This window comes from Phocoena sinus, chromosome 6 (genome assembly GCF_008692025.1).
Source record: "Phocoena sinus isolate mPhoSin1 chromosome 6, mPhoSin1.pri, whole genome shotgun sequence".
Classification (NCBI taxonomy): Eukaryota; Metazoa; Chordata; class Mammalia; order Artiodactyla; family Phocoenidae; genus Phocoena; species Phocoena sinus.
The window spans coordinates 81,501,024-81,515,883 of NC_045768.1; the positions used below are offsets into that span (position 1 = coordinate 81,501,024).

Here is a 14,860-nt window from a genome sequence, read left to right on the forward strand (position 1 = left end):
GGCACGTGGGCTCAGTAGTTGTGGCTCACAGGCTCTAGAGTGTAGGCTCACTAGTTGTGGCGCACAGGCTTAGTTGCTTCACAGCATGTGGGATCTTCCTGGACCAGTGCTTGAACCTCTGTTCCCTGCATTGGCAGGTGGATTCCTAACCACTGTGCCACCAGGGAAGTCCCTCTTTTCTTTGTTTTAATGGAGAGAAACAGTAATAAAAAGAAGAAAACAAATACAGAGAGAGACTAGGTTAATAGAAATAGAATATTAGAAGTAGAGAAAAAAACACCAAGAGAAAGAGATTTTTCCTACATTTTCTAACAAAAGAAGACAAATACAAACAGAGCTGAAGACAAAATAAGAGCTGATTCCTACCACAAGTCTGGAGAATTTCTCAGAAAGGATCATGTTTAAAATAAATACACATACAGCACAGGTGGAGGTATTTCTTGCCTTTTCCTCTACCAACTCTTAAGTCTGAGGTAACTCCTGTAACCCCTACTCCCAAATGCCCAATGGAATAATTTTACATATTTTTCCATTCAGACCCATATTCTCCTGGTTAAATTCTGTAAGACCTACACTTATCACCTTAGAACCAAAGATTCTAAACTGAAAAGTGACCTCAGAGCATACCTCCTCTCCCTGCAGTATTTTACATATGAAGAAAACAAGGCTCAGAGAGGTTGAGTAACTTGTCAAGGTCCCACAGACATGTGACAGAGCTAGGTTAGGTGGTAATTCATATATCTCAGTGGCACTTGTCCTATCTATGAGGGTCCCAGAAATAAACAGATGGATAATTCAGAGTTTAATAAAGGAAAAGCAACAAGAAATGATGCAGTACCCCAGGGCCAATGACAGTGGGAAACTTGATCACTATGGGACCTGAGGGGACAAAGGGAGGAAGCAGAGAGCGTATGAAAGGTGTCTGCAGAGACCCTGCTTTTAGGAAGGTGGGGTGTATGATGGGGAATAAACAATCTCACATCCCTCTTTTTCCCACTTTTAGCCTCCATTGGCTGAACCTAACTAGAAGCCAGAGGACAAGGAAGTCTGTTGATAAAAGACCAAACTGAGGCACTGAACAGGGAGGGTGGAAAGCAGATCTGGAGGCTACAAGGAAGCAACCTATCACCATTCTATTCACTGAAATTTCAAACAATGCTGTTCATGCCCCATAATTTGGCCTTAAAGTGTGCAACACAGCAAGTTGTCAGGAACATAAGATACAACAGGAGTCAAGAAAGCTCCAAGTTAGGACACTGAGCTGTCATATAGTGCTGGAAGTAGAAGACTAGCTGGGTGGATGGAAGTTTCCAGGGGCTGCTCTGCTCCTCAGCCCAGTGCCTAACCCACACAGACTTGGCGGAGAGCCTTTCAACAGCCCAGGCCCTGCCCTCAAGGAATCCAAGTCTAGTCTGCAAAGGGTGAGGCCTGACCGTAGATGACTCCTCCTGGAGACCTGCATGATGCTGATGGGCAGGGAAGACTTCTCCACCAGGGCGACTTCCTGGAGAATCAAAAGTGATGCCAACTAGGGCTTCCCTGGTGGCACAGTGGTTGAGAGTCTGCCTGCCGATGCAGGGGACACGGGTTCGTGCCCCCGTCCGGGAAGATCCCACATGCCGTGGAGCGGCTGGGCCTGTGAGCCATGGCCGCTGAGCCTGCGCGTCCGGAGCCTGTGCTCCACAACGGGAGAGGCCACAGCAGTGAGAGGCCCGCGTACCACACACAAAAAAAAAAAGTTAAAAAAAAAAAAAAGTGATGCCAACTATAGGAGAGAGGGGCTGGCATCTCTGTCCTGGGACGTGTGAGGAGATAGTTTGGTGGAAGCTCAGGGAGACCTAGGGAACCTTCTCCTTCCTCAGAATAAAGTTACTTCTGCAGGCATCTCCTGATTTCACAGTTCCTTTTGGCTGTATCCTGTCTCCTCCTCTCCCACTCTTATACCTCTCTTCCCTGAAGCCAAAGGAGTCTGGGGTGGAGTTAATAAGATTCTCAAAAGCAAGTTAAGCCAGTTCCTGCAGGCCTGAACATGTTCTGTTGAGGAGTAGCCCCTGCAGAAAACTACTGTCCCCAACTGTAGCCACAGTCAGCTACAAATAGTGCAGAAAGAGGGGTAAGAGCTCAGAGAAAACACAAATCGGCACCTGACTCCAAACATAGATGAACCCAAACTGGACCTGTAGATGCTGGGGCCTTGCCTGCAGGGCAGAGCTAATGCTCATCGTGCCCTAACCCTGGTCAGCAGTGGCCACTTCTAAAAACATCTCTTTCCTTGAGGCCTTGCTCCAATTCTACCAGCTCAGCTTCTAGCAGAGTTCTTAGAGAAGCTGCATCCCAACAATGACTCAAGGAGCCCAGCTTTCAGCTTCTCTCTCTAGGGTTGTTCAGGTCCCCTGTGTCCTAGGGAAAAGCCACACATGGCTCCCTCCGGCAGGAGCAGCCTGGCTAAGCCTCTCACCTCTCTGTGGTTAAAAGGGGAGGATGCAACCAGGAAGTGTAAAGGGGCCCCTAGTTCTAGCTTGGGTAAAGGCCTGGCTGGACGCTTGAAGGCTTGGATCCTTTTGTCCAAGTTAACTCCAGCTAGTTCCCATGCTCCTGGCTGTCCCATAGTTGCAACTATTTGGACTGAGTTTAAGTGAGGGAGGTTGGCCATCTTCCAGGGACTGTGAAATCTCAGCAGATGGCTCAGCTTGTTGGGAGCTCTACGAATCCTTCACAGTTGCGCCCTATTTCAAAGCACCTTCACATCCCTTATCGCAGAAGTTCACAATCAGCCCAGAGAGACTCAGTCTACAGTCAAACAGCTGGTTAATGATTAGAGACAGGATACAACTAGGAACATCAACCTCAGATCCAGTGCTCTTTCTCCAAGCTGCCTCCTACCTAATTCCTCCAACCAATGCTCAGTTTATTGAATTTGGAGATGCCCTGGCAACATCCTGTTGTTCCTTGAACAGCAAGGTCTATCTGGCTTTAAACAGCACACACACACACACACACACACACACACACACACACACACACACTTTTGAGAAATTGTGTGCATATATTTTTGTAAGTCAAATCTGTACATAAATGCATAGGGGAGCTTGGTTCAAGGATTGTCACTCTGAAAAGTTCATTATAGAAAACAAAACAAAAAGACCTCCTTTAAGACTTAACATTACACTACAGCCCTGCCTACCTCTCCTCCCTCCCTTCTTAAAAAAGTGTTTTGTGCATATCTTTGATCACACTCCATATGGAGTTTGTTTATACAGGGGTGGTGCCTCCAGAGGTTGGGAAGTAAGTTCTGGCTCCCCCTACTGGGCTCATGATGAATTCATTGGCCCAAAGGAATTTTCTCAGTCTCCCCAGAAGATTCTGGGGCTCTGGGGACGATCATATTCCTGCTTGTGCTTGGAAAGACCCCGAAAAACAGGGCTCCCTGAGGAAGGGTGTGATCATAGAAGACTTTCTAAAAGAGTTAGGTCCTGAACTACACCTTGAAAGATTTTGACAGGAGGAGTTGGTGGTGAGCAATCTTGAGAAAGGGAAGTGCTGTGTGAATTGAGAGGATTGGATGAGCTGGCTGGCCTAAGCAGGATGTTTGTACCCCAGGAAAGGGAAGTGAGGAATTTTCGTTCTAGGATTTTTGAGCAAAGGAGCAATCGATATTCTCTCTCCTCCTTTACTACTAACTTCTTATTCACAACCAGCACATGTTGAAGAAAAACTGGGAGGGTGTATTTTAAGTGACACTACTAGAAAATACAGATAAGCAAAGGAATAAAAAAAATATCATTGAGGGACTTCCCTGGCGGTGCAGTGTGGTTAGGAATCCACCTGCCAATGCAGGGGACATGGGTTCGAGCCCTGGTCCGGGAAGATCCCACATGCCGCGGTGCAACTAAGCCTGTGCGCCACAACTACTGAGCCTGCACTCTAGAGCCTGTGAATCACAACTACTGAGCCTGTGTGCCACAACTACTGAAGCCCATGTGCCTAGAGCTCATGCTCCTCAACAAGAGAAGCCACCCCAATGAGAAGCCCGCGCACCACAACCAAGAGTAACCCCTGCTCGCCACAACTAGAGAAAGCCCACACGCAGCAACGAAGACCCAACGCAGCCAAAAATAAATAAATTCATTAATTTAAAAAAATCATTGAAACTCTGCTGCCAAGAGACCCACTACTGACATTCTAGTGATAACATCTTAGATTTTTCCTGTACCTAAATGTAGATACGTATGAATTTTACAAGAGATCCTGCATTAGAAGCTGGCTTATAACTTTGTTAATTAATAATATATTCTATGTTATAATCATCCTATGTCACTACATATATATTTACTTGTTATATACCACTTTTAAAACTTTTATTATAAAAAAATTCTAACATTACATAATTAGAAATACTAGCATCATAAGCCCCCATATACCCATCTTGCAGCTTCAACAATTATAAAATTACCTCTTTAAAATAATCTAGGGACTTCTCTGGTGGCACAGTGCTTAAGAATCCACCTGCCAAAAAAAAAAAAAAAAAAAAAAAAGAATCCACCTGCCAAGGCAGGGGACATGGGTTCGATCCCTGGTCCGTGAAGATCCCACATGCCGCGGAGCAACTAAGCCCGTGCGCCACAACTACTGAGCCCGCGCTCTAGAGCCTGTGAGCCACAATACTGAGCTTGTGGGCCTAGAGCCTGCGCTCCACAAGAGAATGCAATGAGAAGCCTGCCCACCGCAACAAAGAGTAGCCCCACTCGCCGCAACTAGAGAAAGCCCGTGCACAGCAATGAAGACCCAATGCAGCCAAAAAAATAAAAATAATCTAACTCTCTGGATTATTTATTTATTAGTATTTTTTTGGCCCCACTGCATGGCATATGGGATCTTAGTTCCCCAGCCAGGGATTGAACCCGTGCTCTTTGCAGTGGAAGTGCAGATTCTTAAGCGTTGGACTGCCAGGGAAGTCCCCCTCTGGATTATTTTAAAACATAACCTTGACATCATGTAATTTCATCTGTAAATAAAATATCTCTAAGAGGTAAGATTTAAAAAAACAATCAGTAAAACAAACAAACAAACATAATCAAGGTATCATTGTTATACCTAGAAAAAGTAACAGTAATTCTTTGCTATTATCTAATACCCAGTCAGTGTTATGTTTTCCCTGATTACCTTTTTTTTTTAATAGTATTTTATTTTTTCTTGGCTGTATCGTGTGGCTTGTGGGGTTGACCAGGGATTGAACCCAGGCCGGCAGTGAAAGCGCCGAGTCCTAACCACTGGACCGCCAGGAATTCCCTCACTGATTATATTTTTCAGTTACATTGTTTTGAATGAGAATGTAAACACCCTCTACACATTACATTTGTTTTCTACGCCTGTCTCAAGTCTCCCTTAATACACAATAGTTCCCTTTTTTTGTGCTAGTTGTTTATTGAAAAAAGTAGATCCTTTTCCTTACATTCAGCATTTGGTTGCTTGCATCCCTGATCTACCATTAATATGTTCTTCCACCCACTGTATTTTCTGAGAACTGATAGATCTAAAAGCTTACTCAGATCAAGTTTGATTTCCTGGCAAGAATACTTCTTAGGCAATGCTGTTAACTTCCTATTGTGACCCATCAGGAGGAACATAGTATGTAGTGGTCTCTCTCTGTAATAAGATTGACCAGAGAGTATTTAAAATTTTTATTTAACCATTTCCTTATTAATAGACTTAGGATACTTCCATTTTTTTGTTTTTTTGCTAATTAACGCTACGACAACCATTCTTATACGTCTGTCTTTGCATGCTTGCCTAGAATATTTCCTAAAATTCCCAGAAGTCTGGGTCAATGGATATAATCAATAACTTTTTTTTTTTTTTTTTGAGGTACGCGGGCCTCTCACTGCTGCGGCCTCTCCTGCTGCGGAGCACAGGCTCCGGACGCACAGGCTCAGCAGCCATGGCTCACGGGCCCAGCCGCTCCGCGGCATGTGGGATCCTCCCAGACGGGGGCACGAACCCGTGTCCCCTGCATCGGCAAGCGGACTCTCAACCATTGCGCCACTAGGGAAGCCCAATCAATAACTTTTCAGTGCAATAAATACCATTTTGATAGGCTAAGGCTTCCTAATAAATACCACAGGAAATAAAATAAACCAGTAGCCCAGGAACAATAAAGTCAATGCTGACTTTTTCTGCTGACTTGTGCATCCTTCTCATTCTGGCTAGCAGGTCCAGGTCTGCACAGGCAGGCACAGGGCAGATTCTATTGTAAAGCTAGTTTAGGTATGTTAGGCCTTAGCTAGATCTTCTATTTTCTCCTGTTATCAAGGGGGACTGCAGAGAGCTGTCCATGTTATTGGCTAATAAATTCAGGATGGGAAAGCATCCTGAGACTCTGCTGTCTACACTGTGAAAAGATGACCTAGGGTAAAAGTTAAAAATGTTGAGGCAGTTTGACACAGTTAGGAAAAAGCAACCAGAGGTAGGCAGTTTGGGGGATTACTGCCTCGGTCCTGGAAGGAACAGGTTTGTCAGACAGAAGCAATTAAAGTATGGTTCTGAGCTTTAATTTTTGCGTTTACAAGTCTTAGCACAACTATATATTTCCTCTTTGTATCATCATAAAAGAAAAAAGTTTTTCTTAAATCTCAAATGTGATTTCATAAAAATTGGTATCTGAAAATTCCTTAGACTACTCCTGTATTAATTTGCTAGGGCTGCTGAAACAAATTACCACAAACTTGGTGGTTTTAAAACAACAGAAATTCATTCTCTCACAGTTTTGGAGGCCAGAAATCCAAAATCAAGGTGTCAGCAGGGCCACAATCCTTCGCAAGGCTCTAAGGGAGACTCTTTCCTTGACTCTTCCAGCTTCTGGTGGCTCCTGGCATTCTTTGGCTTATAAATGCATCACTCCAATCTCCTCCTGTCTTCAGGTCATCTTCTCTGTGTGTCCCTGTATATCCTTTTCTGTCTCATAAGGACACTCTCATTGGAGTTAGGGCCTAGCCTAACACAATATGAGCCCATCTTAATCCTTCCCCTAATTACATCTGCAAAGACCTTATTTCCAATTAAAGTCACACTGAGGTTCTTCTGGTAGACTTGAATTTTGCGGCGACACTACTCAACCTACGATTTCCAATGTTTTACTGGAAACCGTTAGGAAAATAAGATTCATTTAACAAACCTGCTATATTTACCTGCTTTGAGGACAAACTGCTTGAGGATCACTGCTTCATCTTCTTAGCCTTCCCTGCACCACTAGAATAGTTGTGGATCCAGGAAATCTAACGTCTAATTTGAACTCCTGTCCTCATCATATAAGATTAAAAAGAAAAATGATGTCCAGAGGGGAAAAGACTTGTTTAAAGTCATGCTCATGAGCAGCAGCAGTAGATCTATAACTGAGCCCATATCCTCCCCTTTCAGTCCACACTTACCTTGCGCAATTGGCATTTGGGGGTGGCATGAATTTACCTCCCCCAGGGAAGAGCAATAGTATCTTTTTTTTGGGGGGGGGCATGCCGTGCGGCATGCTGGTTCCCCAACCAGGGATCCAGGGATTGAACCCCTGGGCTCCCTGCACTGGGAGTGCAGAGTCTTAACCACTGGACTGCCAGGAAAGTCTCTCTCTCTTTTTTTTTTAGTATCTTTAATTAGGTAATATAACATCCCCCTTCCTCAAGAAAAAAGAAAGGGCTAATGGTGGGAACTTAAGCATGGTGATTGGCACAATAATTCTGTGTTTCTAGCAGAAGGGCCTGGGGACTGAGAGCTGCAGTGGTGGTAGTTAAGGATGTTTCTTGGGCAAGCAACACATTACACAGCCCAAACGCACTCCTCAGGCCAACGTACCCAGCACAGTGTTCTATGCATCAACAAACGGCCTTGACCCTGGAGACAAAAGAAGCTGCATTATTTTTTCCAGTCCTCTGTCCAGGCTGTCACCAGCTAAGTAAAACGTAGCTACTGGTAAGGGAAGTTTATTTTATTTAAGATGGGAGTTGATCATTTGTTTTCTTCCTGTTCTTAGCACTAGGGATGTTAATTACAGCTCTGAATACTGCTTAACAAGAAATGCAGGAAACATGTGACTCTGGGCTCAGTTAATGAGTATTATTATCTTTTAAAAATTCTGATGTCGGCAATTACACACTAATCAAGAGTGTTCACATATGAGGCTCAACCCAGGGGGAGTTTAAGAGGACAGCTCATACCTGTCTTGGAGAGCTGAATCATGAGTTTACAGTCCCATCTTGAGTTCAGTTCACACCTCTGTCTTTAGTGGTAGTTTAGAAACAAATTTCTCACATTTGTTTCTCTAGATTATTCTTTGGAGGAGCTGAAATGAGGGCAGGAGAACCAAGCTAACAAACCTGAACTTTCTTTTGTCTTCATCAGTAATTCCAGAATTAGAAGCCCACATTTCTACCTTCCCAAAGCTTCCAGCCATTTCAGCACAATAGCATGAAATGAGATGTGGCTAAAAGCAAGAAACATTGAGTGTTCCTCTTCTCCCCTTTCCTCTCCACATTGTTGTCTCCCAGACACCAGCCAACTGAAAAGGAAGGAAAAAAACACTTGGGTCATAGGATCTTACAAGATTGACCCCCCCCAATCCTAAGCCATGGGTCTTGACACCCTGCTTACTTTTCCTGGGTACCTGCTCTAGGAAATGTATGGGATCAGAGGGCCCTGGACTGGCAAACTTTAGCTTTATTAGGAACACTAATAAATTTAATAGAAAATTAATAGTTAATTAAAAAAAATTTTATTTTGACTGCATTGGGTCTTCGTTGCTGCATGCGGGCTTTCTCTAGTCGTGGTGAGCGGGGGCTACTCTTCCTTGTGGTGTGCGGGCTTCTCGTTGCGGTAGCTTCTCCTGCTGCAGAGCACGGGCTTTAGGCACGCGGGCTTCAGTAGCTGTGGCACGTGGGCTCTAGAGCGCAGGCTCAGTAGCTATGGCACACGGGCTTAGTTGCTCCACGGCATGTGGGATCTTCCCAGACCACGGCTCGAACCTGTGTCCCCTGCATTGGCAGGCGGATTCCTAACCACTGCAGGACCAGGGAAGCCCTAGTTAATTAATTTAATGGACCAGATTAATACTAATTAACTTCGGAAGTGGCAGGCATGAGGGAACCTGGGGCATAAATGAGGTTCCAAAGACTTCTGCAAAAGGACCCAAAGGATAATGGGAGGAGCCAGCAGCCCATGTGGAATGAGGCATGCACCTGAGAACAAGGAAGTTCTTTCATGGCCTGGGAGTAAGGACTGCTGGCAGGAAAGGGAGGGACCACATAAAGTCCACAAAGCCCTTCTGTGATACACACTTCGCTGCAAAGTTTGGTTGGAAAGTGAGAGCAGGGCCAAGATTCCACAGAGGCCAGAGGTCCAGGCCAGGCCCTTCCCACATCCTGTGTCGCCTTTCTCTGAGCATGTTCCATGCACATGAGTCCCATGGTAACCCCAAACCTCAGGCTGTGAGAAGCATGTCTGTTTTAATCTGCATTTCCCAAAAATAATTTGACCATGGAGCATTTTGCAAACACCAATTACTGTTCCATGGATTGGGGATTCTGAAAATCTCATTTTGGGAAAGGCCAATTCCAGTCCTTTTCCAAATGTAACTCTTCTTCTCTACAGCCCTCTGAAGCCCTCTCACTTGCTTCAACTCATTCACCTCCCCCTTCCTGTTTTGCAGCCTTTGATCATATAGGGAAGTGCCTGTATGAGTCGTATTCTGAATCAGTCTCTAAGGGCAGCTGTATTCAGCTTGCCTGGCTCTGTGGCCCAGCCCTGATGGGTCTCCCAGAGATGACTGAGGAGAGTGGTAGGGTTCAGCAGTCTGCCTTTCTCTCAGCTACAGCCCCAAACAGCTTCCGGGAGGAGCATCACTCACTATGGACACTGCATCCTCTCTTAGAGCTAGGATCTATGGTTCCAACTTCAAAAAAATGATACTGTTCCCAGGGCACTATCATAGTCATTCTCAGGGCCCCTCCACTGAAGCAGACAGGGCCTATCACCAACCCTAGTTTATGTTAGAGGAGCTGGTCACGTTGCTCACATCCACAGTGATTCAGAGCAAGGACTAGCACGCTCCCTCATCTTCAGTCTGTTTTTCTCTCCAAGTACCGCACGACTTCCCCTGGGCATACCCACTCTCAACTGGACTCCAGAGCAACTGATCTTGGGCCAGGGCTGGGGACAAGGAGCAAAAGCAGGTCTTAGTGTTTGTGTGTTTGCCCTTGACCTGCCTTTACCCTAGAGGGAACTCCTGTGTTCTTCTGCTCCAAGCAATCCAACCACCCCAAGCTGACCTTCCAACCAGTCATTTGGGGCCTTTTTCCTGCTGTCTCTTGGCTATACATACTCAAACTTTGCATTGGAATAAGATTTATTTATTTTTTTTACTTGGCAAAAAGTCAAGTGCTACATTTTTAAAAACAAAATCTCAAACAATCAAATGCATTACCCATCACAGAAGAGGGTCTGGCAACAGTACAAAACATCCTACTTAAGATTTTTTTTTTATACAAGTAGGTTTAAAATGAGTTCTGTGAGAACTAGAAATCTACAGCTTGTAGTTTAATAATAGAAAAAAATTAAGACAATTAAAAGATCTGTAGCATCCAGCATTTTGCTTAATTCCCTGTTTTATAGCACCTATTTCTCTAGGTTAGAAGATGAGAATTCTAGAACCTGTGGTGTATGCCTTGTACCACAGCAAGATAGGGTGGACCTGCTGTCTCCCCTCCCCACCAGCCCCCATCACCAAGGAGAAGACACTCTTTTTTTTCAATCTCCCCACTTACTCCCAGAGCAGAGGGGGATAACTGGGAAAGCAACTTAGAAATCAGACTGCAGGAATATGACTTCCTTTCCCCAGAATGGGCTGCTGACAGAAGCAGAGTATGTGTTTAGAATGGTGGAGGAGTCTGTGGGTGGGAACAGCTATTATCTGCAACATGATGCATAAAAAGCAAGGAGTAACTGGACATCACGGTCAGTTGCCTGCAAGTTTAAAAACCTCAGACTAAACAGACAGCTCAAGGGAGGAACAAATTACTAACCACATAGATGCTTTACATGCACACCATTGTTGGCTGTAGGCCACCTCATCGCCATCCCAGGGCTAAGCCAACAGAGTGGCTCCACTGTACTAAGAAAAACAAACATTACACACAGGAAGCACTCACTACACACAGATAAATCCCCTGTTCATCCCCACCCTCCAGAACTGAACCCAATTTAGAAAACAAAAGCAAAATCCACTGGGGAGATTAGAAGAAGGGCAAAGAAGTTTCTCCCCAAAGCCAAGGGGACCGAGTATGTGAATTTTAGCAGACTTGAGGCCCCCAGCTCCAGGCCCCTGAGAAACCAGATCAGGTCTTATTTGAGAGGAGGGAGAGGGAGGTTTGGATGTAGATTCTTTTTACGAAGTCCTACCAAAGCTTCTGTAGCCTCCAGAGCTGCATCTTGGATGGAGATCCTGATGTTTTGGGGGGAGTGGTCATTGATTTAACCAGATGGGAAACTGAAGTGGAAGTGACACATACACAGAAATGTTCTCACCTGGGGGACACACAGATGGGAAGGCAGGTGGGAGATGGATTACTTTGGAGTCCTGGCATGAGTCCCCAGGAAGCTTCAATCTAACTCAAAGGGTTTCCTACTGGTGATTTGTTTTCCTTTCTATTTTTACTTCCTATAATCAGTGTTGTTAGACTTTACAAAACAAGATAAAAACTAGTCCCAAAGCTGGACTCTGTGAATATAGTTGTTTCTTTTATAAATATTTTAATTACAGTAATCCTCACTCCAGATAATTTCAGTGACAAACGGTACTCGCAGGCACACAAGTTCTCACTCACACACACACACACACACAGCCCCCAAACTTTCACAGAAAGTCTGACAGCAACCATATAATTATAAAGGAGCCCCACCTCTCAAGAGTGAAGTAAGGGTGAGAATGACTATGTCAACCTAAAGAAGCCAGAGGGGAGACTGTGTGTCACTTAAAGAAAAAATATAAACAGGAATTAACAATGTCTGATTGAGAAGCCAGAAAGAAAAAAGATAGTAAAGTAAAATTCTGCTTACCAAAAGGGAAAAAAGGAAAAAAAAAAGAGAAAACCCTTTATATTTCTGTACAGAGGTTCTTCCTGTCAAGTGCCTAAACCATAGGCAAACTCTGGCGTTCCCACTAAAATATGAGGGACTCACACCACTGGAAAAAAATCAAAATAAGAAATGGAAACTGAGGATGGAAATTAGTGAATTTCTGTGCATTCTGGGAGAGACTTAGTTGGCGTTAACTCCAGAGCCCAGCGTAGTTTCCATGGAGTCCTGAAGGGAGGGGTCCTCCTGCCACGAAGAGCTTCGTTCCAGACGAGTCGTAGCAGTGTGTGTAGACAGCGTTGGGGAAGGAATCAGTGTCCGAAAAGTAACTCCTCCAGGTTTCGTCATGATTCTGTGGGAAATAAGAGACTCTGAGCACTCGCCGTGGGGCAGAAAAGGGAAAGAAGGGACAAGAATGCTTTCTGGGCTCCTTAAGAGGAGAGGGTCCTATATCTATACAGGAGACTGGTGCTCAGGGGAGCTGGAGCCCCATTTTTCCAAATGAACATTAGGGAGGAGCCAAGCAGGCTGAAGAATTGCTACACAAACTGAAGGTCTTCTCAGGACTGCTGGAACCAAATGCTTTCATAATTCACTGGCAGCCTCAGTGGGAGGTTCCTCTCCTTCCAGCTGTATTATCACCTGGGGGTTATTCTGGGCCAACCGGTGTGTCTTACTGGGCCTGTTTTCCCACAGACATGCAGACACAAAAACAAAACCAAGGGAAAGTGCCTTTCTCTGCTCCAAGGAGTGTCTCTTACTAGTGAAAAACTATGTGGTAGGTGGTGTGTCAGTGGGGGTGGGAGTGGGTGGGTAGAGTGAATACAACTTTTCCGTCACTGTCCAGTAACCATGTGAGGCATGGGCTTACTCACCAGCCAGCCTCTGCCAGTTGTTAGTTTCAGATTCTCCCCTGCTAGTCTGGGCTTGGACCCATAACAAGCTGAGAGCCTCTCTTCCAGGAACCTCTGAGCTCGGATGTCATAGAAAAGCAGGGAGCCCTGCCCTGTGCCCACAGTGATGATGTGCTCATAGAAGCTCACTGACCGGATACCTGAGAGAGAGAAAAGTAAAGGGCAATCAGGTCTGCTAGCCGGAACTTCTCTGACACTGAGTTCACATGGCACCCCTAAATACCACAGCGCCTTTCCCAAGGCAGACCTAGCTCACGCACAAGCCAGAGAACCCCGATGCCACACTGCTCATCCACACACTAACAGGAACCTTCCCATAAGCCTCAGAAGTACCAAATGCCTGATGATGCCCAAGATGCTTTGGGCCCAAGACCGTAAGTATGCCCTGAACCTGCTTGCCTCCCCTCGACTCACTCTGAGGTCACCTTTCATAACTCTAAGTTCTTCTCCATTATATGTTTCCAACCCGTACTGAAACTGAGGGTAATCTGCATATTTACAAATCATTACATTAACAAGGACTTTCTTGTATTTGACCTAAAACCACTACCATGGCACTGCAAGAGGTCTTTATCTGGTATTAAGTGTGTTATGAGAGTGGCAAACAGCCTAGAACTGAAGCACTCAAAGGTGCACTGTCTCTCACTGTGAATTTAAGACAAGTCACCTGATCACTTTGGGTCACAGGGAAAATACATCTGCTGCATCTGTGGATCAGATAAGTGCATGGGATGTGAAGATGTCTCTAAGTACAAAAGAGGTGCTCACTAATATTTGTGAAATCAGTATTTCCTTATTAGGTTTGCAAGCTACTCCTGTAACAGTAACCAAAATCTCTTAAAACTTCATCGCAGACATCATTCCGGCCAAGATTATTTATTCTTTCCCTTACTACTTTCCTTACACACATTATTCTCTCTGTTCTGAAATGTATTTCAAGAATAACTGAAAACAAATCTAAAACAATGGCCAGAAGTGCAGCATCTACACGAAAATAAATACTACTTGAAAGAGAAGATACTGTGCCTTTTAGGACTCCCAGGATAACGTAGCCACATTTTTGCATGAGAAGGGGGACAATGTCAGACGAAGAAGGAAACACACTTTGTTAAGTTGGACAACCTGGATTCTGGTCCCTGGCTGTTCCCCCACCAACCTGTGTGGTGTTTGGCAAGTTATTTAACCAATCTGGGTCTCAGTCTCCTCATCTACAAAATAGGGTGTAAACTGCTTCCCACAGGGTCCTTGGTAAGATGAAATGAGATGTCAGACAAAGGTATTCTGAAATCTTAAAGTACAGTACAAATGTAAGTCTCTTTTTATTCCTCAATGAAGAATGAGGGTGCCCTCAGAGAGAATATGCTATTAAAGATTGGGAGGCGGGGGGGCCTGAAGCCTAATTCACCCAGTGGGTAAGAACTAAACTGAAAATTTTCTTCAGCTTTATTGAGGTATAATTGACATAGAATACACTGCACATATTCAAGGTATACAATTTGAAGTTTTAATATATGTATATATCCATGACACCACCACCACAATCAAAATAACATATTTATCACCCCCAAAAGTTTCCTCATGCCCCTCTGTAAAATCCTCCTCACCCCACCACATCATAACTTAGCATAAAAGAATTTTATAGTTCAGGTAGGGGCCCAGCAAAAAACTACCACAAGGAGTAGGGCTCTGTGGAGGAACAAGGAAACCACCAATACGCTGACTATTGGTTTCCATCAAAGGCTTCTGTGGCCACACGTTTGTGTGTGGTGTGCGAAGCTTTGCTGCCATATGCAGGTATTCAATCTCCCCTCTGTGTCACCAAACACCTCCACCAG

General features: G+C 44.7%; 1 protein-coding gene across 1 annotated transcript in view; it reads right to left on the reverse strand.

Moving 5' to 3' along the window:
• Nucleotides 1-10,366: 10,366 nt before the first annotated feature.
• The window catches only part of DCAF12 (DDB1 and CUL4 associated factor 12), a 40,842-nt gene continuing 36,348 nt past the window's right edge, over nucleotides 10,367-14,860 (reverse strand). The window contains exons 8-9 of the mRNA XM_032634903.1: nucleotides 12,987-13,165; nucleotides 10,367-12,463 (exon numbers count right to left, since the gene is read on the reverse strand). Coding sequence (XP_032490794.1) covers nucleotides 12,305-12,463; nucleotides 12,987-13,165 — 338 coding nt within the window. The 3' untranslated portion in view covers nucleotides 10,367-12,304. The remainder of the gene's footprint in view (nucleotides 12,464-12,986; nucleotides 13,166-14,860) is intronic.